At 38.2% G+C, this 17,448-nt stretch overlaps 1 protein-coding gene across 1 annotated transcript in view; it reads left to right on the forward strand.

Annotated features, from left to right (window-relative positions):
- Window positions 1–17,448, forward strand: part of ITGA8 (integrin subunit alpha 8) — a 110,861-nt gene that overhangs the window by 15,233 nt on the left and 78,180 nt on the right. The window contains exons 3-11 of the mRNA XM_026067676.1: window positions 855–978; window positions 3,287–3,348; window positions 4,377–4,422; window positions 5,426–5,551; window positions 6,702–6,746; window positions 9,223–9,266; window positions 10,210–10,266; window positions 10,458–10,510; window positions 16,172–16,377. Of these exons, the coding sequence (XP_025923461.1) occupies window positions 5,548–5,551; window positions 6,702–6,746; window positions 9,223–9,266; window positions 10,210–10,266; window positions 10,458–10,510; window positions 16,172–16,377 (409 nt within the window). The 5' untranslated portion in view covers window positions 855–978; window positions 3,287–3,348; window positions 4,377–4,422; window positions 5,426–5,547. The remainder of the gene's footprint in view (window positions 1–854; window positions 979–3,286; window positions 3,349–4,376; window positions 4,423–5,425; window positions 5,552–6,701; window positions 6,747–9,222; window positions 9,267–10,209; window positions 10,267–10,457; window positions 10,511–16,171; window positions 16,378–17,448) is intronic.

Below are 17,448 nucleotides of genomic sequence, written 5' to 3' on the forward strand. Positions count from 1 at the left end.
CAAATGAAAAGTTTTAGGGCACAGGAACCTTTGGAGAATGACTTACACACTTGAAAGCTTACCTGTTTTGTTTTTCCAGTTACTTGAGTTACTTTCAAAAAAGATACTGCTTCTCCCTACACACATCATATATCTTTTATCCTTGGACTGTCATGTTTGTAACACCGCTACCATAACACAGAAGATAAAATATTAGTTCATTAGCCAAACTTATTTAGCAAAAACCTGTTCACTGTCAGCCAAACTTTACATGTTAAGTATGGAAGACTGAAGAAGACTTACTCCCCAACTACTGAATGCATTATAGCCATATCATCTCCCTAAAGATTTGAACCAGGGATTCATTTACTGATAGACCATGACTGTGATAGAAATATGACATCTCAACAAATGTCCTTCTGCTCAGTAAAACAGAAACATAGCAGTTCTGCTGCAACAACTATTGTCTTATGAATCCCCAGGACAGAAGTAGGGACCTCTTTATCCAAATATATGTGATCTACAGCTTAAATTCTGGGATCAAATCCTGTGCTGTGAGCAGTAACAGAGCAAGCATACTGTGCATGGGGCAGGCTGGGGGAGAATGTATAACATATACTTAACTATGAGTTGTACTCCCTGCTGAATTTCACCTGCTAAGGGCTAGAAGTGAAAGGTCAGGCTATGTTTTTCAGATTATAATTTCATTACAAGAAGTAGTGGTCCTGCATTTGCTTCTATCAATATGTTATCATCATTTCTACATGAATGATAGAATACCAGAGAGAGCCCTTGTAAATTGTTTAATAAAAAGTACATCTGCCAGATGCTTGAGTATATGAAAGGTATGTGTGACATGGTTCCTGTTTTGATAGGCTTGCGCTCCCTTATATCACTGGAGGACCCTTAAAGATAGCCCTGAGAAGGACCCTGTTGGCACCTGCTATGTTGCAATTCAGAACTTCAGTGCCTATGCTGAATACTCACCTTGTCGCAACAGTAAGTATTAATAGGAACCGCCTTGCATTGGAAGAATTGATATTGCATTCAGTGGTTTCATCTTTTTAATCTTGGTGCAGTTTTGGTTGAGTGAAAATTGCTACATAATATTATTGCTTTGAAGAAGGGTTTAAAGGAAAAATAGCATTGAATTATATGTCTGCAATTGGATGCTTTATCATATAATTGAAAGAGGAGAAATTAGGTAAATTAAGCTCATGCAGTTTTAGTGATGTGATATAATTGGTTCAATTTAAATGGCTTTATAATGTAGCAAACAGTTCTAGATAAGAACCAGACAGCACTTTAAACCAATTACTCATGCTTATGCCAAGTATAAATCTCCCATCACAGGATTACCATCTGAAGACCAGACTCTGCACAGAAACATACAAGCCTGTATCACAACTCTTGCCAGTATCACCCACAGTAGCTCATTTGTATAGGACTTCCAGCATGGAAGAAAGCCACACACATTAACACTGCTGTTCCACACTCCTCTCTGTGGTATTCGGAGAATGTGTGTCTCCTTTCCACTTGTGGTAGCAATCTCTGGGCCTTACCCCCTGGGGAACAGGAAAAAAACAGTGCCTGTAGTTAGACCCAAGCTCAGTTACCTAGAAATCTGCAGAAAATGCCGCACATCAGATCAGTCATTCATTCTGTTCGGCGTCCTGTCTCTAAGCATTTATGATTATTAATACTGCTACTCTTATTACCTCACTGCTCTGATGACTTTACTGAGCTTTGGACTGCACTAGGCATACAGCAGTTAATGCACTCACAGATCAGAGAATTGTTCTTTCAGTTACTTTCCTAAAGGTAATGCGTGCAAGATAGCAGATATGATGGGCTTCTCTTCCAGGGGAAACCTCCACAGCAGAGCTATGATGGTGTTCAAGTTAGCTGAGAGGAGTAGCTGTTTCAAGTTGTATGTGCTAGGCAATAGCATGAGAAGTCTGGGCACAGTTCCTGGTCAAGATACCGATTTTACAGAGAACCTTCTGCGGCAGCTAGCATTCTTGCCATGTGCACATAGGCTAATTTCGCAGTGCACCTTCTAACTCTTGCTCTACTGCAAACTGTGCTCCTGACTTCAAGTTTCTCATGGATCATTATGCTAAGAAAGTAACAGGCATTTTACAGAAAAATGTAGACATTTACTCTCGACAGTTAAGAGGTTTCCTTCCTGTGAAAACCTAGAGACAGCAGCATACCATGTCGCTGTATTTTCCGCACATCTGACAGGTGTGTAATAATGTAGCTCAGTGATGCTTTCCGTGGTCTGCCAGAAAATCTGCATACCTAAAGCGACTGAGATATTTGCATATACATTCAGTGTTACTTTGTGGCTTTCCTTTTCTTACATTGTAGAATAGCTCTAAACTGAGTTGTGCTACCAAGTCTTTCTTTCATAGCCTGATCCTTATACCTGGATGGACAGGTACAGAAAGAAGCTGAATCTGTAAGAAATGATGCCCATAAAATCTGTTTCATTTACTGCTGATATCTCACTGTGGCTTTTTGAAAGGCTGATGCCATTTGAAAAGATAGTTCCAATGGCCATTCCTACTCTCAGTTTCCTGATCTTACAGACTTCAGCACTCCGGTATTCATATAAAAGCCCTAACATGTGTGCCAACACAGTTTATACAATTATGTAAGAATATTCTACTTTCTATACATTTGGAGACTAGACATAAAAATGGCAGAAGCAGGAAGGATGGTTTTGCATATATAAATGTGCATCCAAAATATTATATTATCCTTCAGTCCTTATTTAGCCAATGTATACCAATTAAAGGGCTGGGCCTCATGAAGGACACATACCCCTCTCCCTCACCGTGGTACAGAAAACCAGGATGTTGTTTGAGCATTGACCCATGCTGACACCATCCACCATGTAAGCGTTTTTTTGAGACTGCCTTAGTAAACATTTATTTTTATGTTTATGGCAATGCAAGCCGTGGCAGCCATTCTAGGATTTCTTGTTCTGTTGTTTATTTTCATTTCTACATTCAAATTCAAACTGAATCCTTGGTGCTTGTGGCAAGGGACCTTCCTTGGCAATGAGAGGAGAAAGTCCCAAGTAACTGATCCCATTTTTCAAAGTCTTTGTGGGAGGAGCTGCATGGTCAGGGTTCTATAAAAGGCCTTAATTTGTTCTGCCCCTCCTAAAAAGGAATACACATTCCTTTCACCTATTTTGGCACTTTTGCATTTATAGCCTTATTGCTTTAGGAGGGTTTAAGCTGTCTTCTGCATGCGCTGTGAAATCAATATGATGCTTTTACCTTCGTAATTGCAGGCAATGCGGATCCTGAAGGACAAGGCTTTTGTCAAGCAGGTTTCAGCTTAGATTTTTACAAGGTGAGATTCTGCTTCTGAAATTCTATGACCAAACGTACTTCTGATGTATCACAAATGTTCACACACTGTCCCAGTGATCCAGAGTTTATCCCCATGCTTGTGCATGTGAAAAGTTTCATGAAGTTGTTGCAAGTTCTCTCCTTCTTTGCAAACTTCAAACTTTCTGGTATAATTAATGAAGGAAAGACTGTTATCAGCACCTATTTTTCTGCTAGCAGCACTCCAGTTTTAGCTCTCCTCAGTCTATCTTAGTTTGGGTAGCTGTATTCTGGCACAAGTGGTTCAAGAATTATCTGTGCTTCTGTGTCTGTGTGCCCCACTGAAGTTGCTTTCCAGAGACCTGACTTTCAGGAAATAATGGGCAGCAATCAGCTAGTTGTTTTAAGTCAAAATAGTTTATATGAGCATGCATTTGGAGGCAAACTAATCATTGAGTAAGACTGGTCTCTTGTGGAAGTGATGGAGGAAGGGCTTAAGGGAAATACCTAGTTGTTCCTATATACCACCAAGATGCTCCACAGGCAATATTGTGGGTCAAAGAATAAACACTGCAGCTACTGTTATTATCTATGTCATTATTACACCACCAGGAGCCTACATGTATTTGATTATTACAATTGTTTTTAGTGTTGTGGAGCTACATTCTTATTCACATTATTAATTGCTGAGGAATAAAGGCCTCAATTTAAGTTGGACATAACCATATTTCTCTATAAAGCATTACTTTTGCTTCATTGAATGTGAATGACCTCTTTTATGCTGATTTTATGTTTTGTTACAAATAATAAGCAATTTTTAGAAAGTTATGTAGGTTTAAAAAATTATGTCTTTAATTCAAATGAAGAGTCCTAGAGTGATATTAACTTTAATTTAACTATGGAATTTTTTCATTAAAATGCATGCACATACATCCTTTCCTTGATCAGGGCTATTCTCCTTTATCATGATCTTGATGCTTTTTGGTCATTAAAATTGTTTTTCCCATCCATGTTTAATTTTGTTGTGTTCATTTGTTCTGCTTTTTGTAGAATGGAGACCTGATAATAGGTGGGCCTGGCAGTTTTTATTGGCAAGGTATGTTCATCTGGCTGGTTAACTTGATCTAAGAAGTGAAGCATAAAGTGTTGTGGAAAATGCTGTTCTAGATTTCGATTATTTTCTCAGTTTAAGATAACCAATCTTTGGTCTATCTTAAGCAAGTATAGATCAGAAGAATTGTTTAACAAACAACTGAGTATAAAAGTAAATTGGTGAAAATTCAGGCTATGGGTTCTGTAGGAGATGAAACAAATAGAAATAACTATTTTCATGTTGGTATTTTAGCACATTAGTCTTTTAATTAATAAGATGACTTTTTTCTAGAAATATTGCTATTTTAAAAATAATTCATATTTGTACAGTGAATATAACATTTTCAAAGCTTTTGTCACTGTTTGTTAGTGACCACAACTTTTTATTGCTATCTGTATATATTTTTAGTTCATTTGTGAGAACACTGTAGTTTCCCAGCTGTAGTTTCTCATATGGATGAAGCCTGGTAGAGGGATAGTAGGGTATTTTTGCTTTAACCTGTTTTGATATGTGTGGTATAGCTGATTCCCATAGTCTGCCCATGAACCTGCCTCTTGCCAGTCCCACTGATGTATGTTTTTGCACTGCCATTAGTGAAGGAAGATTCTAGTTGATTCTGATAGTGAGGCATGCATAGCTTTGAATTCTCCATTGAGAAATCACTTCCATTTGTCTGCTACATCTATACTGTACATTATCAAAAGGTAGCTGTTCTGGAGAAGCTGGGCCTGAAAAAGCTTGTCCTTGGTTTGAATCAGCACTTTGAAATGGATCTAGAGTTGTTCTTGTGACAGTTCAATAGAATATCAATGCCTTGTTGTATTGATTTATATGTACTCATGAGACTCCCAGGCTAATAATATAGAAAGATTAAGTGAAGATACCTATTCTCTGCATCTGTACCACATTTTCCCCTGCAGTTCTGTTCTGATGTTCTGCTAGCCCTGTTTTGTAGAAACTGGCTCTCCTTTGTGTCCCTTTCATTTATGAAGTTGTTTGAATCCAGGTCAGGTAATCACTGCAAGTATTGCGGATATCATTGCAAATTACTCCTTCAAGGATATTCTAAGGAAACTGGCACGAGAGAAGCAAACAGGAGTGGCACAGCCCACATATGATGACAATTACATGGGTAAGCTAAGTTATATGTCAGCACTCTGTCCTAAAAGCTTAGTGAGGCTTATGTGAATGAGAAGACAAACTCAAAATTACTAATGTCCTAATCCTGAGAGGATGTAAACTCATGTTTTACCTTAAGCACAACAGCAAATTAGTAGTTTGCTAATTACTTCAATGGGGTTATGAACATTCTTAAAATCATGCATAGTAACAGGATTTAAAGGATGAGATCTTAAATGTATCATTAGAGTGTTATTTGTATTATTTGATCTTAAAATAAGTAAGCAAAAATACAAAATTTTCCTGTTTGGGCCTTCTCTCATTCCAAGGCAATGGACTGAGTTTACAGTAATTAAAGACTATTTCAGTTTTTAACAAATAAAAGAAAATTTAGTTCTGCAGTATTTTGTAAGTACTACTTAAACAGACAAGTCAATTCTCCCTGATGTTGTTGCAAGATGCAATTGAAGTAAGTAATAACAAAAGCTGGTTTGAAGATACAATGGAATAAATAGAAAAAGCCCTTCATGTGTACCTTTTACAAGTACTGACCTTCTCTAAGAATTTGCATGATAGTTACATATCTCTGAGAGTAACACAGGTTTTTCTTCACATAACTGTAGAAAAGATGCAGTGGAATTTTAATGCAAAGATACATCCTTTCATCTCTGCCCATAGAGTTGGAGTTACAGTCACTGAAACAATCCAAAAGTCTCTGTCAATAGCAATTATCTCACTTACAGGTTTACTAAAGCCCCAGGAGGTATTTAAACATATTGTTGGAAATCTGTCTTCCTTACAGAGCTAAAACAGGACAATCACACATTACAGTATGGTAATGAAGACCTAAATAGCATCAATAACTTTTAGGACAAACCACTGTATTACCTGCAGGTTTTTCGGATAAGTTTTTGAGTGTTAATGCTTTAACAGCTCATTTGGGGAGGAAAGTAGATTTATTATCCTTGGAGACCAACAGTTAATTTAGTCATAATAACTTGATAAACAGTTTTCTTTTCTCCACTCAATTTTAGTATACTAATTCAGAAGTTTTTCATTCTGGTGATCAGATGAGCAGAAAAATCTGATTGTCCTTGCAGAAACATCTTTTCTGGAAAGAAACAGTTTGTCAAGTTTTTTGTTTGTAATTTATCGTTAAACAGGATACTCAGTGGCTGCTGGGGAATTTACTGGAGATTCTGAACAAGGTAAGAAGCCATAAACATGAATGGAGACCATATGGCTGTGCACCTATTAAATTACCCAATTTGGGTCTCTATATAGGCAAATACTTCCTCAGAAGGTGTAGCATGCCAGAGCAGAATTTCAGTAACCTAAAAGTCTGAATTGCCTGCTGTGGTACCCTTCTGCCTGTGTGTCTGTTCTGCAGTCAGAGCTGTGTCAGCGGCATAGGTGGACCCACCTGGTCTAAATTCATTTAGCCAGTTTGGTGACCAGTAGTAGTAACATGTGGGACCAACGGTACAAACATGTAAAATCTTTGGGTCCACACTCAAGTTACTCACCTGCACTGAAGTGTTGGGCCTTAGCACTTGACTGGCCAGATGCAACCTAGTTTGGAAATGTGTGTATATGCTGAAAGCACATTTCACCCCAAAAGAACTAGACAACATCTCACAGGCTTAACAGCATTGCTTAAAAGTGTAATCACTGTGAAACCTTCACCTGAAATGTTTCATGATCCCAAAAGCACCACCTTCTAGGACTGGATACATTCATAATTTGATAAAGTAGAGCAATGTACACCAAGTGAAGAACAGATTTTAACCAAAATTGTAGAATGACTTTTTTTTTTTAATGGGCAGAATGTCACTACATAACTTACAGTTTAGCTCAAACACTGCGGTTCATGTTGTTCCCTCTGGCAAAAGGTGACACAGGATCTTTATTAGTTTCACATTGTCAGGAAAAACTGCAATGGAAGACTGCGGCTCCAGCAACGTAGTTCTGTAGTTCTTCTCTAAGGACAAAGTCAGAGCAGTCCATCCTGCTGGGTCTTGGATTAGCAGCAACAGTTCCTGGAATATCACTGTGGTTTTAACTAAACACCAATTGGACTTGAATCACACTAAATTGATGTGCTGAACTTGTAGCCCAAGGTACTGTGGCAGAAGAACTGAAAACAAGCTGAATGTTGTTAGATTTTTAAGTTGTAAAATAACTTGTGAGTGTGTTAGAAATTAAACACTAGTTTTACGATGTGTGCAAGTTGAGTCCAGTGTAGAGCAGTTCCTGTCACAGCTCTTTTGGAAGAATACATTAAAAATAATCAGTTATAAATATAAACTTCTCCATGATTTATCTATTTTCAGAAATTGTTTTTAAATTGTACAGGATTTCCAAGTATATAGTTCAGCTGAGAAAATACGTGGTCTCTCGTGTTTTGTACCTTAAGAGCTATTGTATCTTGTGTAAGGCTGACAGTCTGTCATAAAGTATTGCTTGAAAGACAGTTTTCTTGAAACAGTGAATAGCAGCATGGTCCAGACTCACAAAACTGATAGAGACAGTACATTTCTGCAAATGGATTCAGCTGCCCAGAACTGCTGCTGCTTAATCCCTTTAAAGTTAGAATTTCCTCTCCTGTGCCACTATAGGTTCAAAAAGAAATAGAGGACACAATTTTGAGCCCAACTCTATAACTTGAAAAAAGGAGATGTATCCCTGGTAATGGAAGGCTTCAGCCGCCTATTTTTAATGCATACTCACAGTTTTGTATGGGTTCTCGAATGAGTAAGTCAAGGGAGTGATTGGCATGAAGAACTGCATGTTGTCCTATGCAATAGTCCTATGTCCTGTTCAATCCTTCATTACTACTTGCATCTCCCCTTGACCTACCATGGTTCACCATAGAGGGATAGATAAACCCAAACAGGAATAGATGCATGGCAGGTCAGTAGAGGCAGATATCTGAGCTACTTTGATAGCTGAGACTCCTGGTGCTGTCTTCTGATCTGGGTATCCTCTGGAGGGAAAATTTAGACAGTAAGACTGCAGGCTGTAGCTTTACTTTTTTCTTTTTTTTTCTTTTTTTCCCCACTAGTTGATTAAAATCTGGCCATTGGGCAGGAATCACACCCTGGAGAGCAGCTAGGTTCAATATTTCATGTTCTTGTTCAATGAATTTCCCCAGTGCCACTCACTAAAATTTGCTTGCTGTACTCTTAGATGGGCTATGCCAAACCTGATACCATGGAAGTGTGGGATAAGCCAAATGGCAGATGAGAGAAAATATTATGCAGCCAGAAAAAAGGGGAATTTGAAGACGGTTGTGTTTAGCTTCTGTACTATAGTATGTGGTGCCACAGTTAGTTCTGGTTCAATCAATCCACAGTCACCAGGTAACAAGCTGAACTGTACTAAAAGTTTTATTATACTGTGCTATGCTAAGTAATGCTAAGCAGAAAGAGACCTCTGTCCAGTCATGGGCCAATGTATTCAACAGTTAAAGATGTAATATTTCATGCACTTAGATGCGCTGAATGAATGTTAGAATCTTGTGAATGAGTGTCTTGAAGTGAATTAAAGTCTGTTTTTGATACAGACAAGAGGCTGAAATCCTAAGGGTTATACATCAAGGAAGATTTAAGTAGCATGGGATGCACATTGCAAGCATCATTCAGGTAATATAACCTGTTCACTGCTCATTATTTATCTTTTCAGAGTTGGTTGCTGGAGTCCCAAGGGGAGCACAGAACTTTGGCTATGTATGTACTGGACCCATATTTTATCCATTTTATAGTGATAATGCAGTTAGACTATACTGAGGGTTAAAAACTATGTTGTATTTTTATGTCTCTTTGAGCCTAAACTTTCCATTCAGGCATAACTGCCACTGACTTTCACCCTCAAGCTTATCTAGTTGGGTTGAAATGCTTTACTGGCTTGGGCCTTGAATATTAAGGTTTCATTCCCTTCTGAAGTCTATGTATTCAATAGTCAATTGCAAGCACGCTTTGAATATTACTAATATACCTGTATCCAGAATGTTACCAGACCAGCCTAGAGTATTTTATGTGCAACTTTATGTCCACGATGGAGAGAAGTCAAAGTTTGGATTATTCATAGCCTGTGTTTATTTTCAGTGCTCTTTCTAGTTACATACACTGAATACCAGACACAAAGAGTCATGATATACTGTTGGAAGTGGAGGGAGAAAACAATATGCATGTGTGGATACAGCTTTTATCTCACAGAAGAGAAGATTCAGGACCAATCTGATGGGCCAACTGAGAGATCACAGCCACAGACACGTTCTGTAGTTTTGTGGACCCAAAACGCCTTGTGTCTCATCCCATGAAATATATGTGAACTTATTCATCCCATTATTGAGAAGAAAGCTGTATATCATTTTTAAGTTCATGTGTTCATGCCCATTAATGTAGCCACTGATTAAGTGATAGTCTATGATATGCTGCTGTTCACAGTTCCTGTTAAGGAAAATACTCTTTTCCCCATTTTACACATGGGAGATGTGAGACTCATAAAGTCTCAGTGATTTATCCAAGATCATACAGGAAAACTGTGGTGAAACAGAGAAAAGAATCAATGCTCTTTCTTGGCCTTCAATGTTTAAAATTGATTTGCAGTGATGTTGCAGTGTAATATTTCTGTTAGTGCTTGAAACTTTTTGTATTTTTCTGTTACCAGGTCTCGATTATTAATTCTTCAGACCTGACCTTTATCCAAAACTTCACTGGTGAACAGGTAATGTCAAGGAACTACAAGATGAAGTATTGTATCTCTAGAGGATATAATTTCATCAATGTAGTTTCAAGAATATATAAAATATTTTTATCATTTAGAATTAAGATCCATAGAAACAAAGAGGTTTATCAGTAAAACTTTTAAAAATTGATATACTCTATGAATGCATATCTGTTGTTTTTTATTTCCAGATGGCTTCTTATTTTGGGTACACTGTTGCAGTGTCTGATGTTAACAATGACGGGTAGGTTATCAAATATATTCATCTCCCACTGAACATACACAGAAGCAATGCCTGATACCACATACCGCAATCTCTCTAGGAAATTCCAGTTTTAGGAAATAGTGTTTAAAGTGACAGTGACAAAAACTATCAGTGAACAGTCATGATGATTCCCACCTAAATAGCAAAAGTTTATTTATTAATAAACACAGGTTTTCAGGTGCTTTATACCTTCAAATACTTCCCTTAGCTTTTCTGCTTTTGTAATTTTAATTGTTGGTATAGGCTTACCTTTGTGCAATCACAATGGCCTAAATACTTGCCATTCTAGTTTGGGTATGTTTATCTTCTTGAAGATCTTTTCAAAGCAGTGTGGCAGAGTGGGAATGTCCAAATTCTGAGGAAACAGAACCAGTTAGAGATACAGTGAATAAACAGTGCTAGCTGCTACTGGGAAGAGACAGGAAAAGTCAAAAGCAGAACAGTTCATTCTCCCCTTCTCAAAAGCAGATAAATCTTCCCACATGCAGACCAGCCACAGCCTCAGTTCTCAGTTTTAAGAGCTTTTCAATATCATTAGCTCCTCACTCAAGCATCTGCTGGTTGGCCATCCATTTTCATCATCAGTATACCTTCCAGAGGACCAAAAAGTGTCTGTGGCCCGTAGTTGTTACAAAACACATTGTTCTTAACTGAGGGAGAATGCCTCTTAACTCAGAGTTATGCCTAATGACGCTCTCTGGGATTTCAGGCCCTGTTCAGCAAAACACTTACTAACTTTGACCTGATTAAAAGCTTTAGAAGATCAGGACTTTAGTAAATGAATATTGATACTAGCTCTCTGTCAAGGAGATAAAGATCACTCATGCTCAGAGCTTTGGAAGACTGCACAGAATTGAGCCAGGATTATATTAAGAGCTGTGTATACTTTTGCCTATTGCAAAATATCTTAGATGTGTCTACTTCATGTTCTTTTCTTGCAATTGTTTCATATTAGGTGCTTAAATATAGTGCATTAAATACTTTCTTTGGGCTAAATCATTGCTTTCTATCAGTGGCCCTGGAAGAGTTAGGGATACAAGAAAAGGGAAAAGTAATGAGGTGATAAAAATGTTATTGCAGTTCCAAAACAAAAAAGAAGCTTCAGCAGTTTCTACAATGGCTTCACAGTAATGAAACCTTTCCAAGCTTCTGAGGTCAAATTTACTCATAGTACCACAGCTTTTGGTAAAAATTCCTGTATTTACAGTATACATTGTCAGGATAATTTTAGTCTTACCATAGGCATTGCTAACATGAAAGCGTGGAGAAATGTTGACCTAAGTTACAACAGGCACTTACTAAACTTTCAGAGGACTTGCTAGTTAATTTCTCACTAAGCCAAACTATTTCCTGTGCAGGTTATTTCCTGTGAATCATAGGCTTACTTGGCAGGTCTCATAGTTTGTGTGTACCTCTAAGACCGCAGTTTATGTCAATAACATAATCAACTGCTGTTCAGGCCTGTGTGGTCTCCCAGTCTATATCTTGAAGGAAATCTAATGACTCTCTCTGAGATCCAAACATCCCACACAAAACAAAACACAAAAAAGCTCTACTTGATAAACATGTCTGATTAAATATGCAGTCTGTAGTTGCTGGATCGCACATACAGTCAATAGAAATATTTATCTGAAAGGGAGAGTAAACTGAAAAAAACTGCAAGAGGGAAATGACTACTTCAAATTCACTTGGAGTTTTTGTGCAGCTAAGGACAGAGGAGATGATAGTGATTACTTTATCAGTACCAGAAACCTAATCAATTTATATGCTGAAAATATTAATAGGGATGATGTGTTTCTGTTATAAGGCTTGACTCTGAGATTAGACTCATCCTAGGAAAACAGCTCTGTGGACCTTCTGCTCCAGCAGTTCTGCTAAGTTTTCTGGGGCAACTCTTGCCATTATACTCACACCATTTTAGAGCTGCAGGCACGACAAAGAAATTGTGGGTATTATTTGAGCTACCCTATAGTTACCCTCTGCTAATAAAAAGAAATGCACAGTGAGTCCTAATAAATCAAACTTTGCCATCAGCTTATGGACTACATTCTTAGTAAAGAGCAGAGGAGGACATTTTCAATTCAGACTGAAACAGTTCAATAAAAATAGTGGAATAAATTGTTTACAGGTCTTTTATTTGGGCTATATCAAAGCTCTCCATAGTTATGCTTTGACCTCTTGGCACTTCCCATACTTTGGCTTTTTATTACTCAGCAGGATACAAAGGAAATGCATACAGTCCCAGCAGGTGGTTAACTTGTGCTTTTTAATGTTTTATCAGAAGGGAAACAATACTAGCTAGTTACCTTTATGTGCTGGAACAAACGCAAATGCACTGAACTGTGTGAACTGTAACATCTTGGTGCAGTGATGAAATAACTCTAATGAAGCAGTTCAAAATACCACCAAATGAACTCAGTCATAAGCTGAACTGCAGTTTATGGTTTAATATTATTCTCTAGAGATTTTTGCTTTTGCTTTGCTCTTATTGTCTTTTAAAGGGGATCACATCAACCTGAATTTGGCTCAGTACTCCCAATTTTGTAAACATAAACTTGTCCAATTAAAAGCCAGTTGGAGTACCCTTCTTCACAATTAAAAATAAATAATTTCAATCACATAGGTGCTTATAACCAAACATGTGACTCCTCTTGAGTGCTTCAGGTCTAAGTACTGAAACTTTAGGACCTGGAAAGTAAAACTGACTATAAAGCAAGGTAAGCAATTTTTGCTTTCTTGTTACCCACTTGGAGAGAAACTGTGAAAAAGTAAATTAGGATCTCAGAGGCTGAAGAAGCCTTCCTCTCTGACTATGGTACATTGCTATGACAGTAAAAAAAAAAAAAAAAAGCCCTAGGAGTGCATGAAGGAGAATTCCTTCTTTCAGAGGACTTGTCAAAGCAGCTTGCCCTGACTTGCAGAGCTCAGCACTGACAGAGAAGGAGGATAAGTAAGAGCATGAAGGGAGCAAGGCTTTGATAGGGGTGGGATATGCCAAGGCCTGCAGGGAAGGCAAGCTAAGTACTACAGATGTTCCAGGTAGCTCTGCTACCCATAGTCAATTTGGGGGTAACTCAGTGCACTACAGATGGCTGCCTTCCTCCCACTCTTCTCTTAGCACATCAGAAAAAAAAAAATCTTAACTACTGGGTTCTGCTCCCTGCTCCCTGGACTATTCATGCATTTTATACAATCATGGTCATTTTCTTAACCAAGTATACATTTTCCTGGAAAAGTAATCCAGGACTGTGCACTTTCAGCTGAGATGCTGTAATCCCTAGGCAACAGACTCCAGCTCCTGTCTGCTTGCTTTCCACCTCACCTTGTGAATCTTGCATTCTGGGTTGATCAGTGACAGCAGTTTGAGAGATGGGTAGGCAGGGTAAGGAGGACCTGTGTTTCATCACCTTAGGCTTCTGCCTAGGGAATTTTAGGCCACACTAGAAAATAGATATTCTGCCTCTCTTCTTTGGATATAGGCGCATAAATCACCAAGGTACACGCTCTGAATACGCTCCATGGACCGGTGTTTTAAAGGTATCTAGGTATCTACTTATTTTCCGTTGATGAAATGGAGTTTCCTGACTCTGAATCTTTTGGTTTTCTACCACCTCTGAAAGTCTGCCCTTAGTCTTGCAATCCTTTATTTGTAAAATATCCCCTTATAGTCTGCCTTTTCTACTTAGACTGTACAATCATGTGAGCAAGGCTCATCTTTTACTTCATGGTTTATACAGCACATAACACCATGGGGTCCCAGTCTCAATGGGAACATCTGGACTGTGCTGTAATAAAACAATAATTGATGACAGTGCTACTGTGTAATGCTTTTTGTACATAACAAATGTAAAATATCTTGTAAAAAAGAATATTTGTGATCTGTTTGCGTTGTTGCTATTGTTTCATGGCAACAGTTTCTGCTAACATTCTGTTCCAGCCACTAACATCTTCCATTAGTAGAGGAGGACTTTTGATGTTTGATATGGAAGGAAAACTCCACCTTTGATGTTAGTCAGCATCTGCTTCCTTCCTTTTTTAGTTATCCGTGCCATAGGGTACTGTCTGACATATAAAGAAAAGAACAACCTCACAAAAGTGACCTTACATTTTGAATTATAGTTTCCTTTATGGAAACAAACTATAGAACTTAATGCAAAAATATCATTTCTATAATTATTTTGTCACAATTTATAGAATGTAGAAGTTCTACAATTTGTTTAAAAGCTTTTAGGTGAGATATTCTGTATTAAATTCTATGGTGTGTGTTAAAACCCTAGCATATATCTATAGTAAAATACTAGCTGAGTTACTTCTACATTCTATGGATTTTTCTGTAAAGATTAAGGAAAACAGAATGGTGCGTTTTTTACTGATTGCTTTCTTAATGGATAAAGCCTTTGTGAAAGCATCAGTATTGTGAATATGGTGAGTTGAAAGCTGAGTGTTTTCTACAAGTTTTACAAAGTTTCATGTTACAGCAAGAGAATATGTTTTCCAAATTAAAAATTCTAGGATCAAATAGTACTAGTTGTTTGCAGTAACAGAGTTCTTTAATATGGATGATCAGTGTCCACTGAATATAATGGGAATTTTCCTATTAGTTTTTAAGGGCTTTAGAGCAACCCTTAGAGATTCATCTAATATTGGTTCATATCTCAGAATCAACTGTTAAGAATATTTCTGTTTGTTACATGTATTTATCAATCTTGCTTGATTTTATTCTTTATTCTCCAATAAAGGGTCTTTTATTCTGCCAAATAAATATTGATAAGATACTTCAAAGCACCCTCATGTTAGAACAAAATGCAAAATATCCTTTGATTAGTCTCTCTTCTTATTGGAGTAGCATAACAGACGGAAGGACTTCTTCCTCCCAGCCTCATTTTTCTGTGACTTTTTGATGTCTTTTTGCTTTAATACTTAATATAACAAATTACTTATGCGCTGCAGCTACTCATGTACCTCATATTCAACAGAAGAGTTTTCAGCAGTGAAGCTTCATCTTTGTCTCCCAGCTTCCATCTGCATTAGTTTTGAGGAATTCTCTATTCATTGATGCTGTACCTGTGTTTCATGTATACTACTGCAAAAAATCTCCTGAAAGTGGCAATTTTTATTCTATTGTTCGCATACTGATCTATAACTTTAAAAAAGATCTAGACTTTATACTAAAATTTGTGTCTCACTTGCACTGTTAGTAGGATAGATCGACAGAATTTGTTCCAGTAACAGATCGTCTCTGAGTTAAATTGCTGACCCCTGGATCATTAACTGCAAAGTGTAGCATTTCAGTGTCTTTTGTGAGCATATTTTGAAATACAAGGAATTCTATTTAAGCATAAGAAAAAGCTTTTTTATTGTGATGGTAATCGAACAGTGGAACAGGTTGCCCAGAGTGGTTGTGGAGTCTCCGTCCTTGGAGATATCAAAACCTGACTGGATATTGTCCTGGGCAGCCTGCTGTAGTTGACCCTGTTTTGAGCAGAGGAGTTGGACTAGATGATCTCCAGAGATGCCTTCCAACGTCACCTGCTCTATGATTCTATGATCAGTTCTCTGCTTCCTGTTTAACAAATACGTGAACTATGTATTATTACACTCATTTTCTCAGTGACACTGTTTTTTGTTTGACTGTTCCAGTTTAGATGATATCTTAGTTGGGGCCCCTCTCTTCATGGAAAGAGAATTTGAGAGCAAGCCTAAAGAAGTTGGGCAAGTTTATCTGTACCTTCAAGAAAGTGCTTTCCTCTTCCGAGATGCACAAATTCTGACAGGCACTGAAGTGTTTGGGAGATTTGGCAGTGCAATCACACACCTTGGAGATCTCAATCAGGATGGATATAATGGTAATCTATGTAGAATACTGTAATATATTTCTATGTGTAACATTAAAATTAAGAATGGCTAAATGGTGCATAATGGGATCTTTTTCAAATGCCTATGGCACACATTCAGCAAAGCACTCACATAAGTAAACTTCAATTTAGGAAGAATTCAGGAGCCTAAATTCAGGAGAGCAATCCAGCAAAACTATCTAGCTTGCATAATTGTCTGAGGCAGCCTGGATGCCTCGAGCACCTAGAGTTTTAGGCTCCTGGGCATGGCCAGTAGCACCCCAGTCTTTCCTGCGTGCATTTCTTGACTTCCTATTTCCAAGATGTTAGAGATCTGCAAATCAGGCATCTCTGCATCTAAAATGCTAAGGAGTTTTTTGTGGAGGAGTTATTTTGCACAGCAACATTAAAGATAGCTTGCTCACTGAGGAAAAACCAATGGACATAGCTCCTCCTTAGCTTGAGGGCTCTTTTTCACAATGCTCTAGCCATTAAACTCTAGGGCAAAGTGGCCTGTTTATGGCTCCTATGCTGGGATAAATCATCTGGGGGTCCAGGGGGCCACATCTGTATTGGGGTCCAGGGTGCACAAAAATCTGAATCCCATCCTGTGGAAAGAACCCAGTGGGTTGTGGCTACTGAGAGTACCCTCCCTGGGTTGTCCTGGAATCCCTCTGTGGGTCCAGCTGGGACTCTCCACATTGGAGAGTTCTTGTTTCCCACCTATGAGCAATAGTGGATGCCCTCAGCTTCTCCGGGCGGGGAAGATTGGTCTCCCAGCTCTTTGGCATTCTGGTAAGGAAGGGAGGAGACATTCTCACTTTTTACCTTCGCTGTTATAGAGAAGGCTGAGAAGGATCTGGTGCCAAGGTCTTCTACTTCATGAATGATGATGCCAGCCATAGAGCTTCAGTGCCTGAGTGAAGGCAGGAATTCCAGGCTCTGAAGTCAAGTATAATAAAGATGCCCAGCTTCAGCTGGATGAGAACCTAAAAACTAGAGCTGAGATACATATCCTCCTTTAATGTTTCCTATTGGCTAAGTCAGCTAGCATGGCTGTTGAATCTCAATCTGGATACATGA

The sequence above is a fragment of the Apteryx rowi genome, unplaced genomic scaffold (genome assembly GCF_003343035.1).
Source record: "Apteryx rowi isolate R43461 unplaced genomic scaffold, aptRow1 scaffold_260, whole genome shotgun sequence".
NCBI lineage: Eukaryota > Metazoa > Chordata > Aves > Apterygiformes > Apterygidae > Apteryx > Apteryx rowi.